Source organism: Lepidochelys kempii, chromosome 26, assembly GCF_965140285.1.
Source record: "Lepidochelys kempii isolate rLepKem1 chromosome 26, rLepKem1.hap1, whole genome shotgun sequence".
NCBI classification, from domain to species: domain Eukaryota; kingdom Metazoa; phylum Chordata; order Testudines; family Cheloniidae; genus Lepidochelys; species Lepidochelys kempii.
In genome coordinates this window covers 7405144-7431707 of record NC_136405.1, presented here as the reverse complement: position 1 = coordinate 7431707, position 26564 = coordinate 7405144, and the positions used below count along the sequence as shown (strand labels likewise).

Here is a 26564-nt window from a genome sequence, read left to right as displayed (position 1 = left end):
CGGAGGGGGGTGTTTGGGAGGTTCAGGGGGCGGGGGAGTGTTTGGGTGGGGGGGTTTGGGGGGGCAGTGGGGCGGGGGGAGTGTTTGGGTGGGGGGGTTTGGGGGCAGTGGGGCGGAGGGGAATGTTTGGGAGGTTCAGGGGGCGGGGGGAGTGTTTGGGTGGGGGGGTTTGGGGGGCAGTGGGGCGGAGGGGAGTGTTTGGGAGGTTCAGGGGGCGGGGGGAGTGTTTGGGTGGGCGGTTTGGGGGGGCAGTGGGGCGGGGGGAGTGTTTGGGAGGTTCAGGGGGCGGGAGGAGTGTTTGGGAGAGGGGGGCAGGGGGGGTGTTTGGGAGGTTCAGGGGGCGGGGGGAGTGTTTGGGTGGGGGGGTTTGGGGGCAGTGGGGCGGAGGGGAGTGTTTGGGAGAGGGGGTTTGGGGGGCAGTGGGGCGGAGGGGAGTGTTTGGGAGGTTCAGGGGGCGGGGGGAGTGTTTGGGTGGGGGGGTTTGGGGGGCAGTGGGGCGGGGGGAGTGTTTGGGAGGTTCAGGGGGCGGGGGGAGTGTTTGGGTGGGGGGGTTTGGGGGCAGTGGGGCGGGGGGAGTGTTTGGGTGGGGGGGTTTGGGGGGCAGTGGGGCGGAGGGGAGTGTTTGGGAGGTTCAGGGGGCGGGGGGAGTGTTTGGGTGGGGGGGTTTGGGGGGCAGTGGGGCGGGGGGAGTGTTTGGGAGGTTCAGGGGGCGGGGGGAGTGTTTGGGTGGGGGGGTTTGGGGGGCAGTGGGGCGGAGGGGAGTGTTTGGGAGGTTCAGGGGGCGGGGGGAGTGTTTGGGTGGGGGGGTTTGGGGGGCAGTGGGGCGGGGGGAGTGTTTGGGAGGTTCAGGGGGCGGGGGGAGTGTTTGGGTGGGGGGGTTGGGGGGCAGTGGGGCGGAGGGGAGTGTTTGGGAGGTTCAGGGGGCGGGAGGAGTGTTTGGGAGAGGGGGGCAGGGGGGGTGTTTGGGAGGTTCAGGGGGCGGGGGGAGTGTTTGGGTGGGGGGGTTTGGGGGCAGTGGGGCGGAGGGGAGTGTTTGGGTGGGGGGGTTGGGGGGCAGTGGGGCGGAGGGGAGTGTTTGGGAGGTTCAGGGGGCGGGGGGAGTGTTTGGGTGGGGGGGTTTGGGGGGCAGTGGGGCGGGGGGAGTGTTTGGGAGGTTCAGGGGGCGGGGGGAGTGTTTGGGTGGGGGGGTTTGGGGGGCAGTGGGGCGGGGGGAGTGTTTGGGAGGTTCAGGGGGCGGGGGGAGTGTTTGGGTGGGGGGGTTTGGGGGGCAGTGGGGCGGGGGGAGTGTTTGGGAGGTTCAGGGGGCGGGGGGAGTGTTTGGGTGGGGGGGTTTGGGGGGCAGTGGGGCGGGGGGAGTGTTTGGGAGGTTCAGGGGGCGGGGGGAGTGTTTGGGTGGGGGGGTTTGGGGGGCAGTGGGGCGGGGGGAGTGTTTGGGAGGTTCAGGGGGCGGGGGGAGTGTTTGGGTGGGGGGGTTTGGGGGGCAGTGGGGCGGGGGGAGTGTTTGGGAGAGGGGGGCAGGGGGGTTCAGAGGGGCGGAGGGGGGCACAGGAGGACGCCCCCGCCCCGGCGCGCACTCACCGGCCCCGTACTTCTCCCGCTTGGTGGGGACCCAGCGGGCCATGCTGGCGGGCGGGCGCTCCCCGGGCGGCGGCTCTCGGCTCAGCGCGGCAGCGGCCGCTCCTCGGCCCCCGGCCCCCGGCGCTGCTGTCTCGGGCTGGGCGCCCCGGGCTGCTCCGCCATGTTAGGGGCCCCGCTCCGCTCCCGCCGCTCGGCAGCGAACTTCCCTTCCCGGCAGCCGGGCGCCTCCCCCGGCCCCGGCCCCTCTCCCCGCCCCGGGAGCGATCACCTGCTCCGCGCCCTCCCTCCGCCCTGCGCCGGGACTCGGGTCGCCCCGGGGCCGCCCCGGGCTCGGATCTAGCCCCCGCCCCAGCCTGGGCTCGGATCTAGCCCCCCGCTTCCCCCGAGCTCGGAGCTTGCACCCCGACCCCTACCTAGCTTTGGCTCCCCTTTCTCTGAGCACTACCCAGCCAGCCCAAGCTCGGATCTAGCACCCTCTGACCCCGGGCTCGGACCTCCACCTCTCTCCCACTCAGATCTACGGCCCCCGCCCCGACTTGGGCAACTTTCCGGCAAGGCGCAGATTTGTTTCTGACAAGCTCTGTTAACCCTGTGCTGACCGCAGCCTGGATCTATGCCAGATGCTGCTGCTGCTTCTGAAGCGTTTCCCCCTCCTTAGCCGTTTGCACGATGCTGATCTGCAGTTGGAAAACGCGAGCCAAGCCACAGACCGGAGAAGAGGATTTTGAAAAAAAGCAGAGGCCAGTGGGGAAAGATCCCCTCACCGGTCCCTCCTTTTACCCCACTCCGAGAAACAAAAGTCCATGGGGGGGGGACGTTTCCAAGATTTAGCAGCGTTATTTAGTTTGTATTTTGTTTAAATTAAATTAAAAGTCCCTTCAGTGTAACAGATATACATAAAGCATTGCAATAAAACGACTACCAGCAGTGGGAAAACAATTGCAAGAGCACGTTTTTTCAGGAATACAACACAACTAGAATTATAGGCTCCCATCGAAGTGCATGGCAAAACTCCTGTTGACTTCAGCCAGGACAGGCTTGGGACCTTCCGTGAGGCATTTTAAAATGCTCAACACATAATTTATTTTTACATTAGCGGTAGGCCCTACTCCTGCAAACAGATCTGTGCTGGTTTGAAGCTTACGCCCCAAACCTGGTTATCTGCTTCTGATGAAAAAGGTCCCCCATTTATTTGTCGTGTGGAAAATCGTAGGGGAGGAAGGTGGAGGGTTTCAGAGGGACCCAAGAATTCTCTTAAATAACATACATGTGGATAATGGGGGGCGATGGCGCAACCACACACATGGACAGTGGCTAGTGCGGACGTACCTTTATGGTGCGTTTACACTTGGAGCTGGGGGTATGATTCCCAGCTCAAGGCGATATGCTGGCATTAATTCCCATCCCACTAGCGCTGAGCAGCAGGATAGGCTAGCTCAGGGGTTCTCAAACTGGGGGTTGGGACCCCTCAGGCGGCTGTGAGGTTATTACGCGGGGGGTCGTGAGCGGTCAGCCTCCACCCCAAACCCCGTTTTGCCTCCAGTGTTTATAATGGTGTTAAATATATTAAAACATGTTTTTAATTTATAAGGGGGGGGTCGCACTCAGAGGCTTGCTAGGTGAAAGGGGTCACCAGTAAAAAAAGAGTTTGAGAACCGCTGCTCTGAATATGTGCCTTTGGTCTTGCATGGGTATGTAGGCCCATGGCTAGCCACTCCCACTGCTCCTCAGGCTATGCCTTGCCCAGTGGGGTCCTGACCTCAAATGGGACCTGTAGGTCCTACTGTAATAAATAATATCTTGCTTCTCCCAAGACATGGTTTATTCACTGCTTGACAGAAGCTCAGTTTCAGGGATAAAGAACCATTTTTACGATTACAGTCCTTGCTAACAGTGTATGCTGCACTGTATCTTTAAATAAACCTGGTCCACTGTGTCAAAAATATGTAGCTCAAGGGTTTCTTACATGCACAGTAAGTTAGTCATCCTGTGGTGGAGATGTGTTGCAAGGTTACACCCAGTTTCTTTTAGAAAACCCAAGCCCTTCACTAAAAAAAGATGTCTTACATTTGTTTCCAAAAGGTGCTCATGATATTTTTGTGATGGCTATACCTTTATTCTGACAAACACATCTAAAGCAACGAGCATCAGGGGCAGCGTAGTTTGACACTTAAAGTGGCAACTGGTTGTGGGAACTCCTACCAGCGGCTCGGAGATGGAGCGTGTTTAATGGCTGGCACAAGAGATTTACCAAGGGTTTACATTACAGGAAAAAAAGAGATGCAAGTCAGAACTAGTTAAATAATTTATTCTTTATATAAACACCAACTCAGCTTTGTGCTTGATATGTGGCATATGTAAGAAGACCCTAAAAGCATATAGTTCTTGGCCCTAAATGATTCATAGGACCAGATCCTCACAGCTATTTAGCCTTCTGAGGCCTCCCAACACCGGACAGGAAATGCACAGCACCTTGCAAGATCATGTCCATTACCATAGGATGTGAGCATCCTACGAAATTATGAGAATGGGTGAAGAAAAGATCTCAAGTGTATAGATCACCTTTCCTTCTCCTACTGTACATAACTCATCTGAGCAGGTAGAAGGATTTTGCAAATCCTTGAACTCCATAAGATTCACCCATCCCACCTTAGGAAGCTTCATTTTGTAAAATGCTTTGAGATCCTTTGCCCATGCATGCGGTCAGATGCTCAGCCGTGCTAGGTTTGGACTTGGAGCAGCTGATAAGAGTGGGATAAGGGATGATAATAATAATGGTAACTCCCGATCTTTCTGCTCTGCTCTCGGACTGTCTGGTATCCAAAATGTCCCCTGGTGTAATTTAGAGCAGCCTTCCCCAACCCCTGACATCCCCCCTTCGGAGAAAGAGCAATTGTACATTGCTCCTGGAGGCCAGCCTTACTCTTGCTTTCCTGTGCTGGACCAAGAATCTGGCCAAAAATGCTTGCAGTAGCAGACAACCTTGATCAGTGCTTCAGGCTAGCCGTTCTTCTCGCTGATGCAGTGTGTTACATTTGAGCAAATATTCAACTCAGTTTCAATGCCTCTCCCTAGGATATCCTTAGATAGTGGATAATGTCTGTTTCTTTGTGAGTAAGGCAGCCCTGTTTCTTATCACATGGACTGCACTTTTATCTTTGAAGTGACTTTCTGTACTGTCAGAGAACAGAAGAGGGAGAGAGAAATATCTTGGAGACAACAAGGGCTCCATTTTGAAAAGCGCTCAGTTCCCACAGTGAGGCTCAGCTTATCAAAAAAGGCACCAAATCAAGAGTCCAGTTTTTCAATATAGCTCAGCATGCTGGCTATCTGCCTGGGTACTGCAGAGCTCTTTTGAAAGTCTGGCCCCTTACTTAGGTGCCTAAGTTGGAGCTGATCTTTTTTTTAAAAATGACCCTCAAAGTGTAGTTTGTTCAACCCTCTACTGCTACGTAGGGTCACAGGTGTCAGATAACTTGGCTGTGTGCTGGTGTCATGAACATTAGAATGGTGACAACTTTTTTCAAGGTGTTTAAGATTCTGCCCCTGTGTTCCAAGGGGGGCAAGGAAAATTTTTGTCAGCAAGCGGAAACCAAAAGCAAAACATAACCGATGAACAAACAGTAACTAGTGTTGATGTTTTTATTACTGAAATAGGAAACATTGGTGAATTTTTCATTAAATGTAAGGATTCATCAGCCTCACTGCTGTACACAGTGAACAGTCTCAGATATATCTCCTTCCTTTCAGTGTGGGTTTTTTTTGGGTTTTTTTGCTTAGAAAAGTGACTTTGTTCAAGTAACACCTCCTTTGCGCATTTGCTCCCTGTGGGTCTCTAAAAAAAATTGAGCAGATATGACTAAAGTTTTGTCACTGCTTAACCAAGATAGCTATGGAAGAGAGAGCTGGAGTCTATTCTCTCACCAGAACTGTAGGTTGAATTCTGATTGAAGTCACACCAGAGATGAATTTGGCCCACCTACACTAATTTAGCAATGTAGAAGGATGGTCTGGTGACAGACACTGGATTGGGACTAAGGAGATTTAGATTTAGCTCCTGGCTCCCAGTGTGACCTTGGCCCAAAGCACTTTAGAGTTTGATTTTAAGGAGGTGTTGATCCTTTGCAACTCACTCCCCTTAACCTCAGCTAGCCCCTAATCTCTCTGGGTCTCAGTTCCCCACCTGTAAAACTGGGGATTAATAGTCTCTCTCTGTCTCACAGGGGTATTGTGAACATATATTCATTAATGGTTCTGAGCTACTCAGGCCCAGATCCTCAAAGGAATTTAGGTTCCTAACTTCCTTTGATTACGTGCTTTATAATCTTTTAATTTCTATTGGAAAGAGCAACACATTTGATTTCAATCCAAGGTAAGCCCAGAGCCTCAAAGATATTGAAGCTCCTCAGTTACTACTGTGATGGGGCCACATACGTATCTAGAATGATAATAGAATTTACATCACCTCTGAATATGGCCCAATGGTCCCCAAGAAAGACACGTACCTAGTTTAATACGAAGCACCCTTTCCGGACAGATTTTCAAAGTTTCCGTGCAACTTGAATTCTTCTTGTTTTTTTGTTTTTTTTGGCTGATGGGGAATTTTATAATCTTTGTCTTCCAGGAACAAGAAGATTCTCTCTGCAGGAGCAAAACTGTTCTCTTCCTGTGGATTACTGAGCTAAAAGGCAGATAGTAAATGTGGGCAGTAGGTCAGATCTCCATTACCTGGATGTTTGATTGCAAGGCTGGAACTCATTGCCTGCAAGATAACCCAGCTGCGAAGGAGACAGGGGTTCTTCTCCCAGCTCAGTCATTGACTTGCTTTGTGACTATGGACAACTCACGTCCCCTCATGGGCCTGGGGACGATACCTACTTGTATAGAGTGTGTTGAGACCTAACAATTGTTATTATGGTCTGATTTTTTTAAATATAAGTAATAAAGAGTCAACGTTGAATTTGGTGCGGATTTACTTCCCGGGCAATTACACTGTAGTCAGTGTGCAAATCCAAGTCGGTGAAGAAGGTGGCCAACTATTTCTGTTGCCTTTTTCACACACGCTGGAAATGTACGTGCTTTATCATCTTTTAATTTCTATTTGAAAGAGCAGCACATTTCTAAGCATTTTGAACCGTTAAAGCCAACCGCTCTGAACCTATAATTTTACAATATGCCAGTCCCTGGAAAGAACTCTCTGTACAATACCTTGGAAGGCCTCTATAGCACTATCTCTCTTGAGCTAATCCACGATTGTAGTTTAACCAAAAGGCTGAAGGAGTGTGATTCTAGTGCCCCACTCTGTTAGAATTAAGAACTACAAATGCTAAAGAATAAATATCTTTGTTTGCTGTTTGCAGTGTTGTTGCAGCCCTGTTGGTCTCCCAGGGTATTAGAGACATGAAGGAGAGTGCCGTGTAGCTCAAAAGCTTGCCTCTTTCACGGACAGAAGTTGGTCCAATAAAAGATATTACCTCACCTAGCTTGTCTTGCTAAGGAATAAACACAACTGCAGTCTTCCATTGATCAATGCTAACCTGACAGCAAGATACCAATACTTTGTACAGAATATTCCTTATATTTCACTATTTACCTCCTCCTAGGGTGACCAGATAACACGTGTGAAGAAACAGGACTTTTTTTGGGGGGGGGGGGAGTATAGTTGCCCATATAACAAAAAGCCCCTTACAGCCTGTACTTTAAGTGCACAATTGGCAGTATCATGGCTTCTTTAAAGGAGCACTGGCTGGTAGCAGCTCTCCTCCCAAAAAGCTGTCATGATAGGTAACGATGGTTTGTACTTGGTAGTTCCCTCTGGCCCCATAGCCCCTGTATCCTCATAACCTTTGCTATGGCAAGGGGTGTTAGAGGAGTTGCTACGCTAGCCCTAAGCATCCTGGGGATTCCTCTGTGCCAAGGAAATACTCAGGCAGCTGGTGAAGATGGTTTTTAGCCTGAATTTTATTGGCAAAGTGGTACAAAGCAGGCAGAAAAGCAGCCAGGATCTAGCCCACAAGATCTTTCCTCTGAGGATTTCAAAGCTCTTCCCAAACATTGAAGATGAGTTCATATTATACAGACAGGTAAACTGGGCCACAGAGAGGTTAACTGTGATCAGGAGGCTAGCAGAACAGAGCTGGACATTGTCAATCTAAATGGATTCTCCTGTCTCTCCTCTTTTCCATCTGCCCTCCTTGGTTTTTGGAGATTTGACCAGAGGTTTATGGAAGCCTTATCAGCAGCTCCAACAATATCCACAGGTTTGACATCATTGTGCAAGACCCAGTCGCTATGATGGTAAAGGATCAGAAACAAGAGAGAACAAGGATGGTTTTTATGGCTAACGCATGGGACTGGGACTCGAGAGACCTGGGTTTAGTTCCTCAATCTGCCACAAGCTTCTTGTGTGACCTTGAGAGAGACACTTGGCCACTCAGTTCCTCATCCTTAAAATGGGTATAAATAATGCTTCCTTTGTCTGCCTTGTGGATTTAGGTTGTAAACTCTTCAGGTCAGGGGTGGTCTCTTATTCTGTGCTAGCACCTAGGACAGTAAGGCTCAGATCCAACTCTAGTTTACAGGTTGGGAGCACTGTATGTCTCACTGTAAACGCAGAGCATAAAGAGCACTCTGTGTGGCAGAGCTTGGCTGTCCTTTCATTGGAGGGGGTAATGGTGAAAAGAACAAAGTGGTCAGCAGATGCTAGGAATTAATATGATACCAGCTAAATTAGAAAGCTAACGTCTCAGCGTCCAGACAATTAAAGCCTGAAAAGGAATCTTACCAGGAAAGCGATGAAGCTCTCACGCTTGAGTCATGTAACGTTGGCACAGCTCTAAGGAACATACCGCAGGGAACAAACTGCACTGGCATGGTAGGGAATGGTCTAGATGATCTAACGGCTCTTTTCAATCTCTGGTTGCTTTGATTCTAGCATATGGAATCCACTCATTAAAGCTACCAGCTGAACCTGCCTTAATTTTAATACACGGGCTGCCATTTTGGATGTTCACAGGTCTTCAATGGGGAAGGCCAGGAGCTGACTTAGGTCTGACAATGTGGCAATAGAGATAACTATAAAAAAGCAACACAATGCAATATACAAACACACCTGTGCAAAATGAACATTAGAAACCAATGTTTCAACATGTTCTACCAGTACATATTTGCTTTGTATAATACTACTTAGCACTTATGTGTGGATCTCCAAGCCCTTTACAAAGGAGGAGTAGATATTGTTACATCCATTTTATGGGTCGTTTTACTACCCCATGAGAGAAATCTACAATTCTATAATAATGCTACTTTATACTGAACCTCATTGGAAACACAAGTGCTAATTTCTCTCGCCAGTAAGCTGCTAAAACAGATGCACCATGCATTATCCACGTGCTATAGAGATGATTCACTAGTGCGATATAGCTCCCACTTGCATTATGCTTCAGGCAATATTGTCTTTTGGTATCATCCATTTAAAGAAACACATGATTTCACAGTTAATTTAGAACTATCCCAGATGCCATTAAATCATTTAGTGGCCGGCTGCCTCTACTGAAATGTTAAATTAGCACTAAAGATTATGGTCAAACACATCCTATGGAAACCTAGTGGGCCAGATCCTGAGCTGGTGTAAATCAGCGTCGCTCCATTGGAAGCAATGGGGCTCCCCTGTTTTAGACCAGCTGAGGATGTATTTACCCTTCATTCGGTCTTTTCCACAACTGAGTTTTATGAAGTGTATTAATTTCCACAGCTATTAATCTTTCATTCTACCAGGGCCTGACCCTTCAAAGCCCAGCTTCTCCCCCTTTCTGATCTCAGTCTTTTGGACCACAAGTTATCTGAAGCAGGGATTTCTCTGCGTTTCCTTAGCGCTCAGCATAGTGCTACCATAATATAATACTAAATAATCATCCTGAGCACCGAGAGATTAGGTTGAACTCGAAACATACAAGGTTCTGAAGCGGCAGATACAAGGCTTGTCTTTATCTCAGTGTTAGCTAGAGTTACCACCCAAACAATACTGAAGCACCACAGAGCCATTGTATTAGCAGCACAGAGTAGCTGCAACCCCACTGGATTACTAGCTTGTTCACCCCACACTCCCACATGGGTCAGCTAGCTCCAGTTTAAAGCAACACTTAAGGCAAACCTAGAGATTTGCCTATGTGGACAGGGGCTGGGTTAGGGGCAACACTTGAGTTATATCTCGAGCTAAAACTTCGCTGAAGACAAGCCCACAGCCCCTATCATCTCACTGGATTTTGGCCCAATGGATCCAGGGAATGAAAAGACCCATTGATTGCATCCCAGGTCTGCACGCAGGGCCTGATCTAAAGCCCACTGAAGTCTATGGGAAGAATCCCATTGACTTCAACAGGCTTTGAATCAGACCCTCAATGCTCCCTTATGCATGGAGGTAGGGGAATAGATTTCTGGGATCTTTTCCCAGGCATACAGTGGTATAGCGTCCTATAGGTTAAAGCGCCTTTGTATATAGGGATTTCCAGGGTTTGACCAAGTCTGAATCCCTTCTTGCTTTTCTTAGTTGCCATAGTATGAAAATCTCATTGAATTGGGATGGCTAGGTTCTCACAGAAATGGATTTCCCATCACTCCCTTTAGTAACTCGGTACTGAAGACTGTGTGTTCACAGAAGATTAAAAGGATGCCAGCATCCAAAGCACATTTTGCAGTTTTTTTCCTGGCATATCTGCTCCCATAGATGCTGTTTTCTTGGACAGAGGAGACCAACATGTCTATTTCCTCAGTAATAATTTAGTGGGTTTGCGGCCTTCTAATATCAGACCTATGCTTTCTTTGATCACAAAAAGGCCATGGTCTCTTTTTTTTTTTTTTAATATGAGAAAATGATTCTTGTTCATAGAAATATTTGACAGGTTGGGATAGAAAAAATCAGAAAGCTCATAAAGCTCTCAATCATTTACTCTCCAAATGGTTATCTGATCCCATTTTCTAAAACTACAACATTTTGCCTAGTTGCTCTCATTATTGCCTGTGGGGAGCGAATCTATGCTTATCTACCCATGTATCTAGCTCTCATCTGTGTATATAGACCTATCCAGAGTATATGGACCTATGTAGATCTCACCTGAATATATAGCTCTAGCTAGCTCTTACCTCTCTGCCCAGCTCTAATCTGTGCCTATAGATCTAGCTAGCTATCCATAGCATCATAGAACTGGAAGGGACCTCAAGAGGTCCTCTAGTCCAGTCCCCTGCACTCAAGGCAGGACTAAGTATTATCTAGACCATCCCTGGCAGGTGTTTGTCCAACGTGCTCTTAAAAATCCCCAATGATGGACATTCCACAACCTCCCCAGGCAATTTATTCCAGTGCTTAACCACGCTAACAGTTGGAAGATTTTCCTAATGTCCAACCTAAACCACCCTTGCTACAATTAAGATCTCACCTGCATATATAGATCGAGGGATCTATATAAATCTTACAGTATTTGTATAGTGCCAAGATGGGATTTTATAGCAGGAAGAGAAAACAGGCATTTAATGACAACACTCATTTCCCCCTAGGTCATATCATTTCATGTAAACAGCAATCCCAAGAAAATCAGAGATGTCTTCCCACCAATTACACTAGATCACCACCCCACTGACCATTTGGACACAGTTGCTTTCTGGATAGGCGATGTTTTTTTCAAGGGAATCTATTTTTAGAAGTTTGTTGATGCCAAAGGCAGGTTCTATCATCCAAACCTGCCATAAAACAGCCTTCTTCCAATAAAAGAATAGCAAGACAATGGCTGAACGTTTGTGCACCCTATTATGTGAAGAGTTTCTCTTTACGTGATAAAAGAAGCCGCCAGTGTCCGATTCTTAAGTCCCCAAGATTGTCTATTGTGGATCACAAGAAGGAAGTGTCCTTCCTCTAAGTCCATCGATGGCAGAGAACGTGCTTAAGTGTTGGTGTCCGAAGCAGGCCTACCCCCCAAAGAGCAGATACAGTGAAGGGAAACTATAATAGCTAGGTGGCAGTTCACTGCAGCGCTGCAGTTGGCTGACAAATAGTGGTCACAAGACACAAAGGAAGAAGTCTAAAAGAGGCATCTGGTTTGCAATTTCTAGCCCATTAATGGCTTGATTCCCAGGCATTCTTCATACCATAAAGGCCCTGTTCTTTCTTTTCTTCCCCTCTCCCTCCTGGTGGTATTTTGAGTCGTTTTCTTTGATGGTATCATTTAATAGGGGTTGGTAATTTAAACCCAGATTTATTCTGCGGCTGGTGCTAATCCTTTCACCATAAAATATAGCTTTATTTCACTACAGTAAACTTGAAACATAACTCTTGAGGCAGTGAAGTATCTAGAATAAAGAAGGAAATATGAGCAGAGGTATACAATTTTGCTAAGGATTTCAACTCTATAAGCTATGGTGTGTTAGTCTCGCAGCATTGCACAGTATCACAAACAATTGGAGCCCTTGCTCATAGCAAATTCAGCATCTGCCCCGCTCTGGGAAAGGACAGACATCTGTTTTAGCTAAAGCCAGGACCTACACCACCAAATGCAAAATGTACTGCAATCCATTCTTTTGATTTACACAAAACAGCAAGTGTAGATGCGGCAAGCTCACAGAGCAATAGTTTAGTAGCTGAAGTATAACTAATCGACCGTGTAACCTACAATGCATCACATTATGCCTTGTAAAGGTGCCAGTCTCTTGGGATTATATTCCAGAGTTTCTTGTGTGTATGCCTGCTTTGAGAGATAGAAACAATGCAGTGGAAGAAACCAGCACTACCTTTTGTGCAAACCTGCAGCCCTATTGCACAGCTCCCTGCCACAAGGATTAAGACGAATGGATGTTCACTGGTTTTGTTTTTTATATATGGGAGAGATTGCTTCTTAAGGACACGAAATACCTCTTGGAACAGGATTGGAGAAAAAGCTCTCACTGCATGGGGGTGGGGTGGGGACTGAAGAAATCATTCTGAAGGTGGAACTGTGAGCAAATAAAAACAAGGTGAGCAGTGGGGAAGGTGCTTTTTTTTAAAAAAGTTTGAGATTGTGTTACTTTGGAGCAAATTTTCAAAAGCGTCCAATGACTGAAGAGCCAAATCATATTTTCAAAAGTGACTTCGGCACCTAGGGCAAGGTTTTAAAAAAGGTATTTAGGTACCTAAAGATGCAGATAGGCACCATGCGATTTTTTAAAATGCCAAGGCACCTAACCCCCATTGAAATCATGGGTCTGTAGGCACCTAAATACTTAAAAATAATCTGTTCCTTATGAGCCTAAGTCTCACTGCCAGTCAATGGGACTTAAATGCTTAAGCCACTTAGATACTTTTGAAAATGTTACCCTTTGTCTAACTAAATCAATGACATTGAAGAACAACGGCACAGTATGGTTTTATTTTCACATACTACTGTACGTTTACACAACCAACACGCAAGGCTACGTACCATGCAATAGATCCATTCGTCCCCTGGGCTGTTGCCATCTTGACTGAAGCGGCAAAATAAAGAAATACAAATTTCAAAGGGATTTGGATCAGTTCCCCAAATGAATGGCTATTGGGCTTCCACATCCCCAAGTGGCTTTGAAAAGTCTCAGGCTTGAAGTAGATCAGAAATAACTGCCTGATCCTGTAGCTTTTGCTCAGGAACCTAGGCTCAGATCCTCAAAGGTATTTAGGCTCCACACTTCCAATGAGTTCAATGGAAGGACGGGGCCTTAGTCTTTATTCAACTGGGTAGTCACATCAAGTTTAAAGGGATAACTCACACAAGTAAGAGTTTCAAAGATCAGATGGCAAAAAATCTACCCAATGTGTTTCAAAAAGAGCTTTCAAGGTTTCTAAAGAACAACAAGGCTGATTCACCATTGTGTTAATCTATTTTGTGTGTGTGTGTAACGGTCATCTTCAATGAAGATATAGATGTAACATAGTGGTGAATAGGACACATTATTTTTGGTCAAGTTTTGTCCCTCTTCCTCAGACATCCTAGAAATGAATGGTCGTCATGATTTACTTTAGGGGGTAGGTAGGGGTTTCCAGATCTGACTAGGGGAGTTGGAATCCAATTCCCTTTTATTTAACGAGAATTGGGAGTCCAGATCATTAAGGCAACTTTGAACATCTCAGCTTTGAGGTATTTTAACTCAGATGAACGGGTTCCGAATGTTTGATTGGCACTAGCATTTTGAATGGTTTTGTATTTCCTTTGGGGGGGGGGGGGGGAGAAGGGTTCCTTAAAATTTTAAAGCTTCACGTTTTTTTCCCTTTCCACATCAGGGAAAGAGCTCAGAAACTTCCTCTCCGACCTGTGCTGTATCCAGATGATAAGCTCTGTCCTTATTCAGGCACAACTTCCATCAGTGCAAACTAACGCTTCAGTCCTGCAATGAGATCTGCGTGCAGGGCACAAGCATCGGAGCTAGCTTTTCCTCAGGAAGGAATGCAGGATGCAACCCAGTATTGTTAACTCTTACAATAGACTTCCCTCTCTTTTCTGCTGCAAATCCCAGCACAATACATCCCATTACACCAATGGGGTGTATTTGCACTAATTCGGCCTCATCAAGGATGACCTCTCACTCCCATAAGCCCAAAAACCCCATATTGCTGAAATGAGAAATCAACCCCCCCAGTGCTAGACAGCTCAAAGAGCTCACTTGTAAATTTCCTTTTAAAATTCACTGAAGTCTATTTACTGCTACCACATACAATGACAAAGGTTCCCCTGGGCCAACAGCAAATCTAGCATTTCATCTTATGAAATGGGTACTGCTGAAAGCCCGACTTACTGTTATTAATATTAGTAACCTACTGAAGAGGCCAGGTCCTCCACTGGTATAAGTTGGCATAACTCCACCAAATCTCCTTCTTTCCTATTTAAATGTAACGGATCAAATCTTGGTCTTACCATCCTCTGATTCTTAAAGGTGAACCCGTATTTGGAGAAGAAGAATGATTCTAGGGTTAGCATGGCCTTGCAAAATTTTATTTTATGAGCAATTTCTTTGAGCTGGGGATTAAAATCTAGTAAATTTATCATAAATAATCAGGGTAAAGGATGTTATAGGGCCTAGAACAGAACTCAACAATTGTGATATCCCATTCCATACTCTAAAAAACTAGATTTCATTTCCCGGCTATATTTGTAAAAGGTAAAAGTCTGCTTTGATTGAAACTTGGTGCAATCTTAAGAAATATCACATATATAGTCTAGGGAAAGAAAATTCTAATGGTTGCTGGGTTTATTTAGGCTAGAAAACCTTCTGTTTCCAATTACTATTCGTCTATGGTAGAGCGGCCAAAGCTATCACTAGTTGGGATAAGAAAAAGGAGTACTTGTGGTACCTTCGAGATTAACAAATTTATTTGAGCATAAGCTTTCGTGTACTACAGCTCACTTCATTGGATGTGTACAGTGGAGATATTATCTATATATACACACACACACACGGGATAGGGTCTTTTCACCTGATTATTAGTCTATGGAGAGCTGGCTGGTCACATGGCTCTGTTTTCTCCTAATTTCCAACAGCTAAGGTGTATCAAAACCACACTCACTCGTTTTCTAATATTACTTTTCCATGTAAGCAATTGTAAGCAGCCTGAGGGATGTCTTACAATTGTAATTGGAAGGATGGGTGTGCTGCATGATTCTGAATGGGAGAGGTGTTGTCTAAAAGACAGGGTCTACGTTAAAATGCAGTTTACACTGTGAAAATGCTTGGGAACCCCGGTCCAATCTTCCTGAATAATGAGAGAGTGCAGATAAATGTCTGGTCGCAATTTATCATGGATAAGATATCGGAGTAGCAACTGACTAGGGGATTTATTATTTTAGATCATCCTCCTTTAGTCCATTCACTATGGGAAATTGAACTGGTTTTAGAATGAGTGAGGTACAATAGAGCTTGGTTGATAAGGTTTATTCTTCCATCAGGACAGTTATGCGGCTGTTGTGTCATACTTCACCCAGCTCTAGAGACATTTGATTGCAAAGGAATTGAAAGGATAAAGACTATTAATTACGTAAACATTCTGTATACACAACAAGTGAAATAGCAGAGAGGACAGTGATGGAAGTTAGCTTTAATACATACAGATAAATGCAGGAGAAAATTATTCTGCAAGCACCCCAGAAAAGAATATGGAAGAAATCCTGCCCCTATTGAAGTTAACAGGAGTTTTGCCATTGACTTTATAGGGACAGAGTTTCTCCTTAGGCCTGCTGCATTCTAAGGCCCCAATTCATCTTTGGGGTGACCCGAGGTTAACTTAGTCCTGTCTCAGCACAGGGGACTGGACTTGGTGACTTCTCAAGCTTCCTTCCAGCCCAACATTTCTAGGATTCTGTGACTGATTCCATTTCACTGGCATTCCACTCGCGATAAATTTGGCTCCAAAGCTATCATTTGGCAGCTTAGACCCACAATCTACTCCTTTACCTTAGTACGGATGCATAGTCACTCTACTCAATGGAGTTATTCCAGATTCACACCCAGATAACAGCAGAATTTATCCCTAGTTGGCTGGACAGAAGTCACTGTTCAACAGAGTTTACTTAGGATCAGGTTTCAGAGTAACAGCTGTGTTAGTCTGTATTCGCAAAAAGAAAAGGAGGACTTGTGGCACCTTAGAGACTAACCAATTTATTAGAGCATAAGCTTTCGTGAGCTACAGCTCACTTCATCAGATGCAGATCATGGAAACTGCAGCAGACTTTATATACACACAGAGAATATGAAACAATACCTCCTCCCACCCCAGTGTCCTGCTGGTAATAGCTTATCTAAAGTGATCATCAGGTGGGCCATTTCCAGCACAAATCCAGGTTTTCTCACCCTCCACCCCCCCACACAAATTCACTCTCCTGCTGGTGATAGCCCATCCAAAGTGACAACTCTTTACACAATGTGCATGACAGTTTCTTTACTGAAGAATGGGGCTGAATGGGCATGTCAACCAGTGCTGTTTCCAACCTGCTCTAAACCAGAGTCCATCAACTGTGTAGGGTTAAAAATTCACCCCTTCCTGTCTTTAACAAAAATACAATAATCAGATCAGACCAGGGTTAGCTGCTCCTCACTCTGAGTTCTTCAGCCCACATTCTAGATCCTCTCTCTTATGAGAGATCCATTCCCAGCTCCCTTATATCTGGCTGATTAAGGAGACACCTGCCTCCCAGAGACAGAAAAACTCATTGAGCCTTCTCTGGCAGGATAAACACTGTTAACAGCACCATGTGTTTTAGACAAATGCTGCCAGCCTATAAGAGAGCTCACCTTGGAAAAGCCATTTAGTCCACCCAGATATAAACCCCCAAATTACTTCTAAACTCAAACTGTCCTGTTTTGGGATTGTACCACCACCACCTGGTAGCGTGGACTGAGACTCAGGAGAGCTGGGTTCTGTTCCTGACACTGACCTGCAAGGTGACTTGTCCACGTCGCATTATGCCTCAGTTTCCCTTCCATCCTTTGTTCATCTTGACTTGTAAGACTGTAGCTTTTTGAGTTATGGACTGTCCTTTACTATATATTGTACAGCACCTAACACAATGAGACTCCAGTACTACTGTAATAAAAAACAGGCAGCTTGTAGGATCCAGTGCCACACTTTCTGTTCAAACGATACCAGCTTTCTCGGCTCTCATTACATCACCCAAAAGAATTAAAGGGAGGAAGCAATGTCGTATGTCTTCATTAAGAATCACTGGATATCAGCAGAGTGCATATCAGTGGGACCCCCCTCTTGCAATGCCTGTGGTGCCCGTCCATCAAAGCTGAATCTGGAATATTGACTTTTATATTTAATGTACCTTTCACATGTTGAATGCTAGAAGAGCCTGTTCCCGAAAGCGTCCTCACCGGGGGAGTAATGTGGTCAGAGTTAATCCATATTTCTAAGGCTGGAAATGGGCCTCCACCTCATTCTTAGCAACCATTTATAAAATGTCACAGTTGCACTGAGTGGATTTAAATCAATAATATTTTCTCTCCCTTCCCCTGGGAAGTCTCCATTACAGATTTCCATTTTCAAATATCTGGTCCTGGCAGTCAGGACATTTGAGAGCAGAATATACACCTGTTAAGTGAAAGGTTGCCAAACTGTGGGACACACCCCTGTAAAGGGGGCAGAGAGAAACATGGGGGGGGGTGGAGGAAGGAGCAGGCCCAGGCCAGCCCCCATGGGGGTAGGGAGGAAGCACCACCCAATTCTGTCCCATCCCCAGCTCTGCTCCAGCCCATCCCCAGCTCCTGGCTCTGCACCTGGCTGCCAGTCCCCACCATGGCCTGGCTGCAGCTCTGCTCCTGCCCCCAGCCTCAGCCCCTGGCCACAGCTCTCTTCCTAGCCCCAGCCCTGCCCCAAACCTTGGCCCCCTTAGCTCTGTCGGTGTCTCCTCCCTTGCCCTAGAGCTGCGGCCCTGCTCCTGGCCCCAGTTTGGGGGTAAGGGAGCTGTGGACCAGGGTAAAGAGTCCACCCCATTGAAAAATTTGGGGACCACTGTGTTAAGTAGATGTGGTCTGTTGTGTGGGAAAAAAAACAGCTCTACCTGAAGCTCATTTGTATCTTGTAACTAAGGACAATAGCTGAAGTCTCTCTTCATAAAAGGACTTTTAATTTGTGGCAAAAGTCTGGAGGAAGTTTTTGTGGTGAGGAAGGACCATGGGATGTTGAAGGCCAAAAGTATAATTGGCTTCAAAGAAAGAATTTAGATGAGTTCATAGAGGATAGTGTCTATCAGCTAATATTGCCAGGGATGCAACACCATGTTCTTGGTGTCCCTAAACCTCCAACTGCAGAAGCGGAAACTAGTTCACTCAAAATTGCCTCATTCTGTTCATTCCCTCTGAAGCACCTGGCATTGACCACTGCCAGAAGACAGGATCCTGGACTAAATGGACCATTGGTCTGACCCAGTAAGGCAGTGCTTATGTTCTTCAGCAATTCTAGTCAAAGCCCTCACATTTGTCTTTTCTCACTGTGCACCCGAGGGCTGTAAGGATCAAAATTATCTTTGTTTTACAAATGCAGAAACAAATGTGATTTTTTTTGGAGGCTCTCTAATTAGCGTCCTGGAAATATTATTTATTCACTCAGCCTCTGCTGCTCGTTTACCACCTTTGTTTTTTATTCTAGATGAGTGTGCTCCAGAGACCCTGGGAGGTTTTTTGCCTTCCTCTGTAGTATAGGGCACAGGTCACTTGCTGGAGGATTCTCTGCTCCTTGAAGTCTTTAAACTATGATTTGAGGACTTCAATAGCACAGATATAGGTGTGAGGCTTTTTGTGTAGGAGTGCTGGGTGAAACTCTGGCCTGCGTTGTGCAGGAGATCATACTAGATGATCATAATGTTCCCTTCTCACCTAAATATCTATGAATCTTGTTTCTGTATAGTGCATCTTGCTGGAGTTCCTTTAAGCTACTGATTCTCCAGGTCAGTCAGCTGGCCATCACACATCCAGCAGAATTGAGTATGTTAGAAGCAGGACTGCTGAGCTGCATTCCCTTGGAGTTTTTAAATTTTCCACCCGAGGTGTGGCGTTGACTCCAACTTCAATTGAAGCAAACGGCTAAACTCCCACGGCTGCAGCACTGAGCACTATCATACAGAGGTAGTGGACCAAAGTCACCCTGGTGTAACTCCATTATAATTATGGGAGTTAACCAAGGATAAATTTCACTCTGTACCTCAAGATTAGCATGCTAGACTGGATTCATGAGCCCTGAGTTCTGTGTTTGGTTCTGTCACTCACCTCTCCATGGGACACAGTGTCCAACACTTTCAAAACTGGCCAATGCTTTTGGGTGCCCACTGTCATGAAGCCTGCGCCCTGCACCCCTCTTCCTGGGATTCACCATGACTCTCAGCCAGCCAGTAAAATGGAAGGTTTATTGGACAATAGCATCACTGTCTAGAACAAAGCTTATGGATACAACCAGGACCCCTCAGTAAGTCCATCTGGGGGGGCAGGGAGCTTAGACCGCAGCCTTCGGGTTTCCTGCATTCGACTACCCAGCCCGAACTGAAACTCCCTCTAGCCCCTCCTCCTCTGGGCTTTGTCCCTTTCCCGGGCCCGGAGATCACCCGATTCCTTTGCTCTCCAACCCTTTCGTTCTCACCTTTCAGGGGGAAGGGCCAGGCCATCAGGTGCCAGGAAACAGGGTGTTGGCCATTCTTTGGGTCCAGACCCCTGCACATACCTGCCCTCTAGGGCTCTGCAATAATCATACACCCTTATCTCCCCACCTAGATACTTAAAACTGCATAGGGGAAACTGAGGCACCCCCACAATATTCAGAGAAAACATTAACAGTCCCACTTTGTCACACCTACCTTGAGACACCTTCAGGGGCCTAACATTCCAGACAACGCTGAACACTCCATCTCTGGCTGAAGGTCAATGGGTTCTGCAGACGCCCAGGTCCTCTGACAATCAAGCCCAAGTTGTCTCAAGTCAGGCAACTGGTGGTGGTGCACCCAGAATCAGTGGCTGCTTCTGAAAACGTGCTACAGAGCTCTTCTGTGCCTCAGTTTCCTCATTTACAGAGGAGGACTAATACAGTAATAGTCCACATATCTATTCAAGGGACACCATAATAGGACCTAATCACATCAGCCACACCATCAGAGGCTCATTCACCTGCACATCTATCAATGGGATATATGCCAGCAATGCCCATCTGCCATGTACATTGGCCAGACCAGACAGTCTACGCAAAAGAATACATGGACACAAATCAGACGTCAAGAATTATAACATTCAAAAAAACTAGTCGGAGAACACTTCAATCTCTGGTCGCTCAATTACAGACCTAGAAGTTGCAATACTCCAACAAAAAACCTTCAAAATCAGACCCCAATGGGAAACTGCAGAATTGGAATTAATTGGCAGACTGGACACCATTAAATTAGGCTTGAATAAAGATTGGGAGTGGATGGGTCATTACACCAAGTAAAAACTATTTCCCCATGCTAATTTTTCCCCTACTGTTACTCGCACCTTCTTGTCAAGTGTTGGAAAGGGGCCATCCTGATTATCACTACAAACGTTTTTCTTCTCCTGCTGATAATAGCTCACCTTAAATGAGGAGTCTCGTTATAGTTGGTATGGCAACACTCATTTTCTCATGTTCTCTGTGTATACATCTTCCTACTGTATTTCCCACTGCATGCACGTGATGAAGTGCGTTTTAGCCCACGAAAGCTTATGCCCAAATAAACTTGTTACTCTAAGGTGCCACAAGTCCTCCTCGTTCTTTCTACTTTTCGGGTTGTATGTGCGGGTTAATTCACAGATGCGAAGTCCTTTGAAATCTTCAGATGAAAGGACAAAGATTTATGCGGTGGTGCTCATGTAGTTTATAAAAGCAGGGCTGTGGGCTTTTTATGAATCAGTCTTTATTTGCACAGGAACAAGTGAGCACATTCTCCCACCCCCTGCCCCATTTTACTTATTTGCCTTTCTTTCTACAAGGACAAGAAAGCAGGGTGGGGAGAAAGACTTATTTGGTATTTTTTCATCCTATGTAGAGGAGAACTGCAAATCAGAAGGTCTGACGATACAGTAATCACTTTTTCTAGGATGCCATTCGAAGCAACCAGTGAAGCAGATAAAAGCCAGGTTTCAGCTTTCAGTGTGTTGTGTACGTGAAATCGCTCAGATATGGAGGCGGCTTTCACTTTTAAAGAAAATTTCTCGAGGGGGAGCGCATCTTCTCCATGGGCTCTACCCTCCCCCACCCCACCCCCCGGCCGCCACAGTAATCCTGGAAATAAGAGTTTAGAGATCCACCCACCCACCCAGCAGGAAGCAGTGCTGATTCTAGCCTGCCTGGCAGTCACATGATGTAACATGCATTCTAGGAGTGAGTACTTTGGTAACCTTCACAGAGGGGAAAAAAAAAAAACTAGTGAGCATGGTTCTCCGTTCCTCCATTTCTGCCCTTGGGGAAGGACTGAAGATGAAGGGCAAAGGTGACTACGACACCTTGGTGATCCACCTTGTCTGGACCTACCTTGTTTCCCCTTGGTAAGTTACAGCAACCTAGAAGCTGCTCTAACTTATGCTCTTCTTCCCAAGGCCCCTCATGTGGCACCCTAGCCCCACCCTCTCCCCACCTTCCACTTGGCGCCTATACCAGGGGCTGAGTGAAGGGCTGGTGGAGAAACCTTACACCAGTTCAACACCGATTATGTAGGCCCCCTGAAGAAGGGGCATTTGTCCCCTTTAAAGGCTCTTTGTACTGCCTCCTTCGCCCCCCCACATAGCTTTTTCATCCCTTCAGAGAAATTGAGCTTGTCGAGCTGTATTGAGGGGGGAAATCCTATTGTGTAAAAAAACAACACAAAATGGAGGTTTGTATTGGAGATAATATTTGATTCAAGGGAAGTAATGACTAATACATCAAAAGAGGAGACTTGCTAAAACACAGAAGGAGTCCAGAGAGGGTATTGGGTGTGAATTTGATTTTAAAGTTAGACAGACCAAGCCTGCCATCCTCATCCAGGAATGGGAATTCTGCTTAGGTAAGAGCCTGTGGATTGGTTGGTCCCAGTGACTTAAATATGCTTTCTTCAAAGCACTTCCACAAGGCTGTTTGAGCAGCTGAAGTTTAGCAGAGCTAGCTATTGCATGTTGTACACCCTAGGTGTCACTCTAAGATCAACAAGGAAAACAAAACTCATTCCCTGCTCACTGAGAACATCCTCATCTTAGGAGAACCAAAATCCTCTTCACTGCAGGGAGCAAACTCCTCCCTGGACCATTTTATGGCAGAGGCACTGTGCCGCCGACGGTCCTTAAAACCAAAAGGTCAGATCCTCAGCTGGTGTAAATCTACAGAGCTCCATTTAAAAGAAAAAAAAAAGGGTGCAGTGCCAAGTTGCACTAGCTGAGGATCTGGCCCACAGAATAGCAAGTTGCCACAAAGATGCTTCACGGAGGGCCAGGGCTTCCTCTAAACCTTCTGCAGCAAAGATGAACAAAGACATTTCACTAGCCTTTAATGAAGTTATTTGGTCTTCGTAATACACATTTAACTGCTTCCTCAGACAGGAATAGTGGTAGGACATACTGTAATGCAACATGCTGTGTCATCTTCTGCAGGCTTTTACTTCTCAAGCGGTGTGAAAACAATCGGTGTAATTTCACATGTGGATGAACTTATAATAGAGAGGGTCACGAAATAGTAGACCAGATCCTCAGATGGCAAGCAACAGAGCTCCATGGACTTCCGATCCTCAGTTGATGTAAATCAGCCTAGCACTGGACTAACACTCCTGTCTTTGAATTTTTCAGGGTAGCACATTTAAATCTAGACACACCAATTAATGGCCTGATTATGGTTTAGTCAGACGGCTGAATTCAACGAGAGCAGAATGGGGCCCCTGGATCAAATCCACCAGCTCGGCAGAGTGCTGCAGGGTAAGGCAGGTGGTTCTCCATTTCCCTTTACTCGTGGCTGGATGAAGCTGTCTCCCAATACCATGCTCATACAATATTTCAGCCTTGCAGGGAAGGCGCACAATCAGCCTTCTGGGCTGGAGGAGCTTTTAGCTCTTTCTTTTAAGGGAGAAGGAGGGAAAATTAGCAGGACCAGATTCACCACTCAGTTGTTCCAGTTTTTTTGCCAGTGTGCCCCCCATTGGGGTAAAGCAGCAGTGAATCAGGTCTACGCTCAAGGAAACACTGACGAGTTACGATCAGGCAGTAGATAGGGACATAATCCATGGAATTCTATGAGGCAATGGGAAGTGATGGAAGCCCTATCATTTGGGGCAACCAACACCGTGGCTAGATTATTATGTGCTGTAAGGAATAATTCTGCATTGGGTGAGGCACCCATGCCTGAGAGGGGCTGAGCAGTTCTTGCCACGACAGTACACCCATTGCAATCAACACATTTGATCCGCCCCACTCATTCTCATGTTATAAGGAAGAGCATCCTGGAGAATACGCAGTTGCTAATGTAAGCGAAAGGAGAATCAACTGCAAAAAGGATTTGGATGCTCAGCACATTAGAAGGTCGGGCACTTGATGTAGGACCAGATCCTCAGCTGGTGCAAACTCTTGAAGTCACTGGAGCCATGCTGATTTGCACCATTTGAGGCTCTGAGCCGCATTGCCCATATTACAGTCCTTTCTCCCATCACCGAGTAATGAGTAGGAGCCTTCAATTGCTATAATTCTCTGATCCTCCTCTCCCTGTAAGGAGAGACAAAAAGCCAACCAAATAAGGAAATGCAGGAGACCCGGCAGACAGGGTCCATTTCAGAGTCTGCTTCCGCTCTAATTACTGCTGCTTTGGCAAGATCGCTTCTGAGATGAAAAGTGCATTGTCTCAGTCACCATAGCCTTCAAGCAGCCATAGTTCCATCCCACAAGAGCATCCTCTGTCCTTTACTTTCCTTCATCCCTGACCTGCAGAACCGGCATTTCAGGGACCACAAGAATGAGTTCTAAACTAAGTCAAAAGTCTCTAGACTAGATCCTCAGCTGATGGAAATTTGGCCCAGAAGCAGTTAGACTTTTAGGGAGTGGTGGGGAAGGAGTGATGCTTTTGTTCCTGGATTTATTTTATTTTATTTTTTTTAAGCGCAGGGTCCAGGATTTCTCTTTTGAAGAAGCATGAGGTGTTTGTAGCGGTAGTGTTTGTTTTTGTTTTTTTTTTAAATCTGGTATTTGCTTTTAGGTCACATCTCAGAAGTCTGCTGAAGAATCTAGTACTGAATCTTGTGGTCATGTGACCAAGAAGGTGCTCAGGATTCAGAGCCAGATCCTCATCTGGTGTAAATCAGTGTAGCTACAAAGTTTAATGTTAGTGAATTATTTTAGCCACAGCAGTCAATAGAGCTGTGCTGACTCACAGATCAGCGTGTAGTCAGATGCATTTCTTAACTACCCAGTTAGGGAGAGGTTTAAGGTTCCTCCGGAATCTATGTTGAAAATCCCGACTACAAGGCTTCTGATTTTCATGTTCCAGGGTAGATTAAATCAGTTTTGCTTTTGGAGGTCCCCAATGCTGCTGCTGCCCTGGAAACAAGGGTGTCAGTTAACTAATCCAAGATATCAGTAAGCCAGTAATCTGTTTGTGGACACTGCCAGGAATTGCACTCTTGCTATGGACTGATACTTGATGGTAGAAGAACTCATGCAGGTGATTACAGATGTAACAGATCAATCAGCACCAGCAGGACCAGTCACTCAAGATGACAAACTGTCACCTAGGTCTGTTTGCTTTATATGGAGTTAACATCACTCAATAAGTTTTGAAGCCTGGTTTTGAATATATAGGTTGTAAAATCCTGTATGAAATAATATGTTTACAGTTCTTTTGCTTTCCCTTACAAGTTAACATTTTATTTGAAATCTAACTGGGGCTTGGAATTCTAGTGATAGAAGGACAGAGTTCTTGCTAAAAGAAAAGGAGTACTTGTGGCACCTTAGAGACTAACCAATTTATTTGACCATAAGCTTTCGTGAGCTACAGCTCACTAGTTCTTGCTGCTTTATTTATATATAGTGCCAAAAGTATAGTGGGCAGATGGCCTCTGCCCTGATATGATCATAGATCCAATCTCGCAAACAGCCCTGGAGAGGTGGACCCTCATGCCATCATGGAGACCTATTGATTTCAGTGGGATGCCACATATTGGGCAAAGTCAGGGCCATAATCATGTAAATGGTGCTACTAAATCTACAATCTAGGCCCAGTCCTACAACCAGCGAGGTTAATTTGAGATTTGCCATCAGCTTCAGTTCTGTGGGCACAAACCCAAGCCCTTGGTTGTATATTATGAACAAAACTACAGTTAAAAAAATACCACCAAGAGAGGTTACATGCATTTTGGTACATTCGAGCATTTCTTTTAAGAATGCAACATCTTAGTGAAGTAATAAGCTACAAGCTGCTTTGAGAATGCTTTAGGTTCTTGCTGCTTAAAACAAACAGAGCTGTGTGATTTTTGGGATAGCTCTGGAGTGCAGAGTGAACATGCAGTTTTACAAGATTTATAACTAGGGTTGTAGTTCCAGATATACGTCTGTACATTTTTAAAGTCACACCCCACTCCTGGAACCAGTGAAGACCTTGCATAACCACACCAACAAGAAACCCATAGGGAGGCATCTGGTATTGAACAACCACCTGCCTAGTAAAGCAACATTAGCACTGTAGTTCTGCTGGGTTAGCCAAGAAGACATCCAGACGCTCTTTCTGGTTTAACACTCCAGCACGAAATGGGAAAAGCTGCTACCTTCCCTGCCCAGCGGGTTAGCGAGATGATTAACCATTGCAAGGAACTTCAAACAGCTCACACGAGCTCAATGGTATTTTTGCTAAATGGATTCAGCAGTGCCATAGCACAATGTCTGACTATACAAAATGACTAAAAACCATAGTTGTTCTATATAGTACTGACAACTCTGGCTAACCCTCATTGTATACAGCTGAGCAAGGGATCCTTTTTGCTCAGTGACACTTACAGCATCAGTACCCCTGAAAAAGTTTGACTAAGTGGAGCAATAACTAAACTGAGGGTTCATCAGCTGGATTGGTGATACACCCTATCAAGAAAAAAAAACAATAATGAAGAGTCCTTGTGGCACCCTAGAGACTAATTTATTTGGGCACAAGCTTTCATGGGCTACAGCCCACTTCATGAGATGCCCTATAAAGAGTATCCCTTAGTTGATTAGGCTAACAGTTTCAAAGACCATTCCAGCATGTCACAGGATGGGGAGTATGAATTTCTGGGTAAAGTTCTCTCCAGCAATCTGTATATGGGGAAACTTAAGAGAGCAGCTATAGCTACTGCACTGTGCAAGTCCTACGTAAAACCTCACTGCAGTAGAGACTGCAGCAAATGGGTTGGACATGACCTGTTAAAGATGCAGTACATCATTTCTGCCCTTCAGACATACCTCATCCCCTTTGCTGCAATGCTGTCAAACAAACAGCAAGCTTAACCCTTCGGCACAAACTT

General features: G+C 46.0%; 1 protein-coding gene across 5 annotated transcripts in view; it reads right to left on the bottom strand.

The window, feature by feature from the left end:
* Positions 1 to 1802, bottom strand: part of DOCK5 (dedicator of cytokinesis 5) — a 139245-nt gene extending 137443 nt beyond the window's left edge. For all 5 annotated transcript variants that reach the window (XM_073325314.2, XM_073325315.2, XM_073325317.1 and 2 more), the window contains exon 1: positions 1579 to 1802. In XM_073325314.2, coding sequence (XP_073181415.1) covers positions 1579 to 1621 — 43 coding nt within the window. In that variant the 5' untranslated portion in view covers positions 1622 to 1802. The remainder of the gene's footprint in view (positions 1 to 1578) is intronic.
* Positions 1803 to 26564: the final 24762 nt, after the last annotated feature.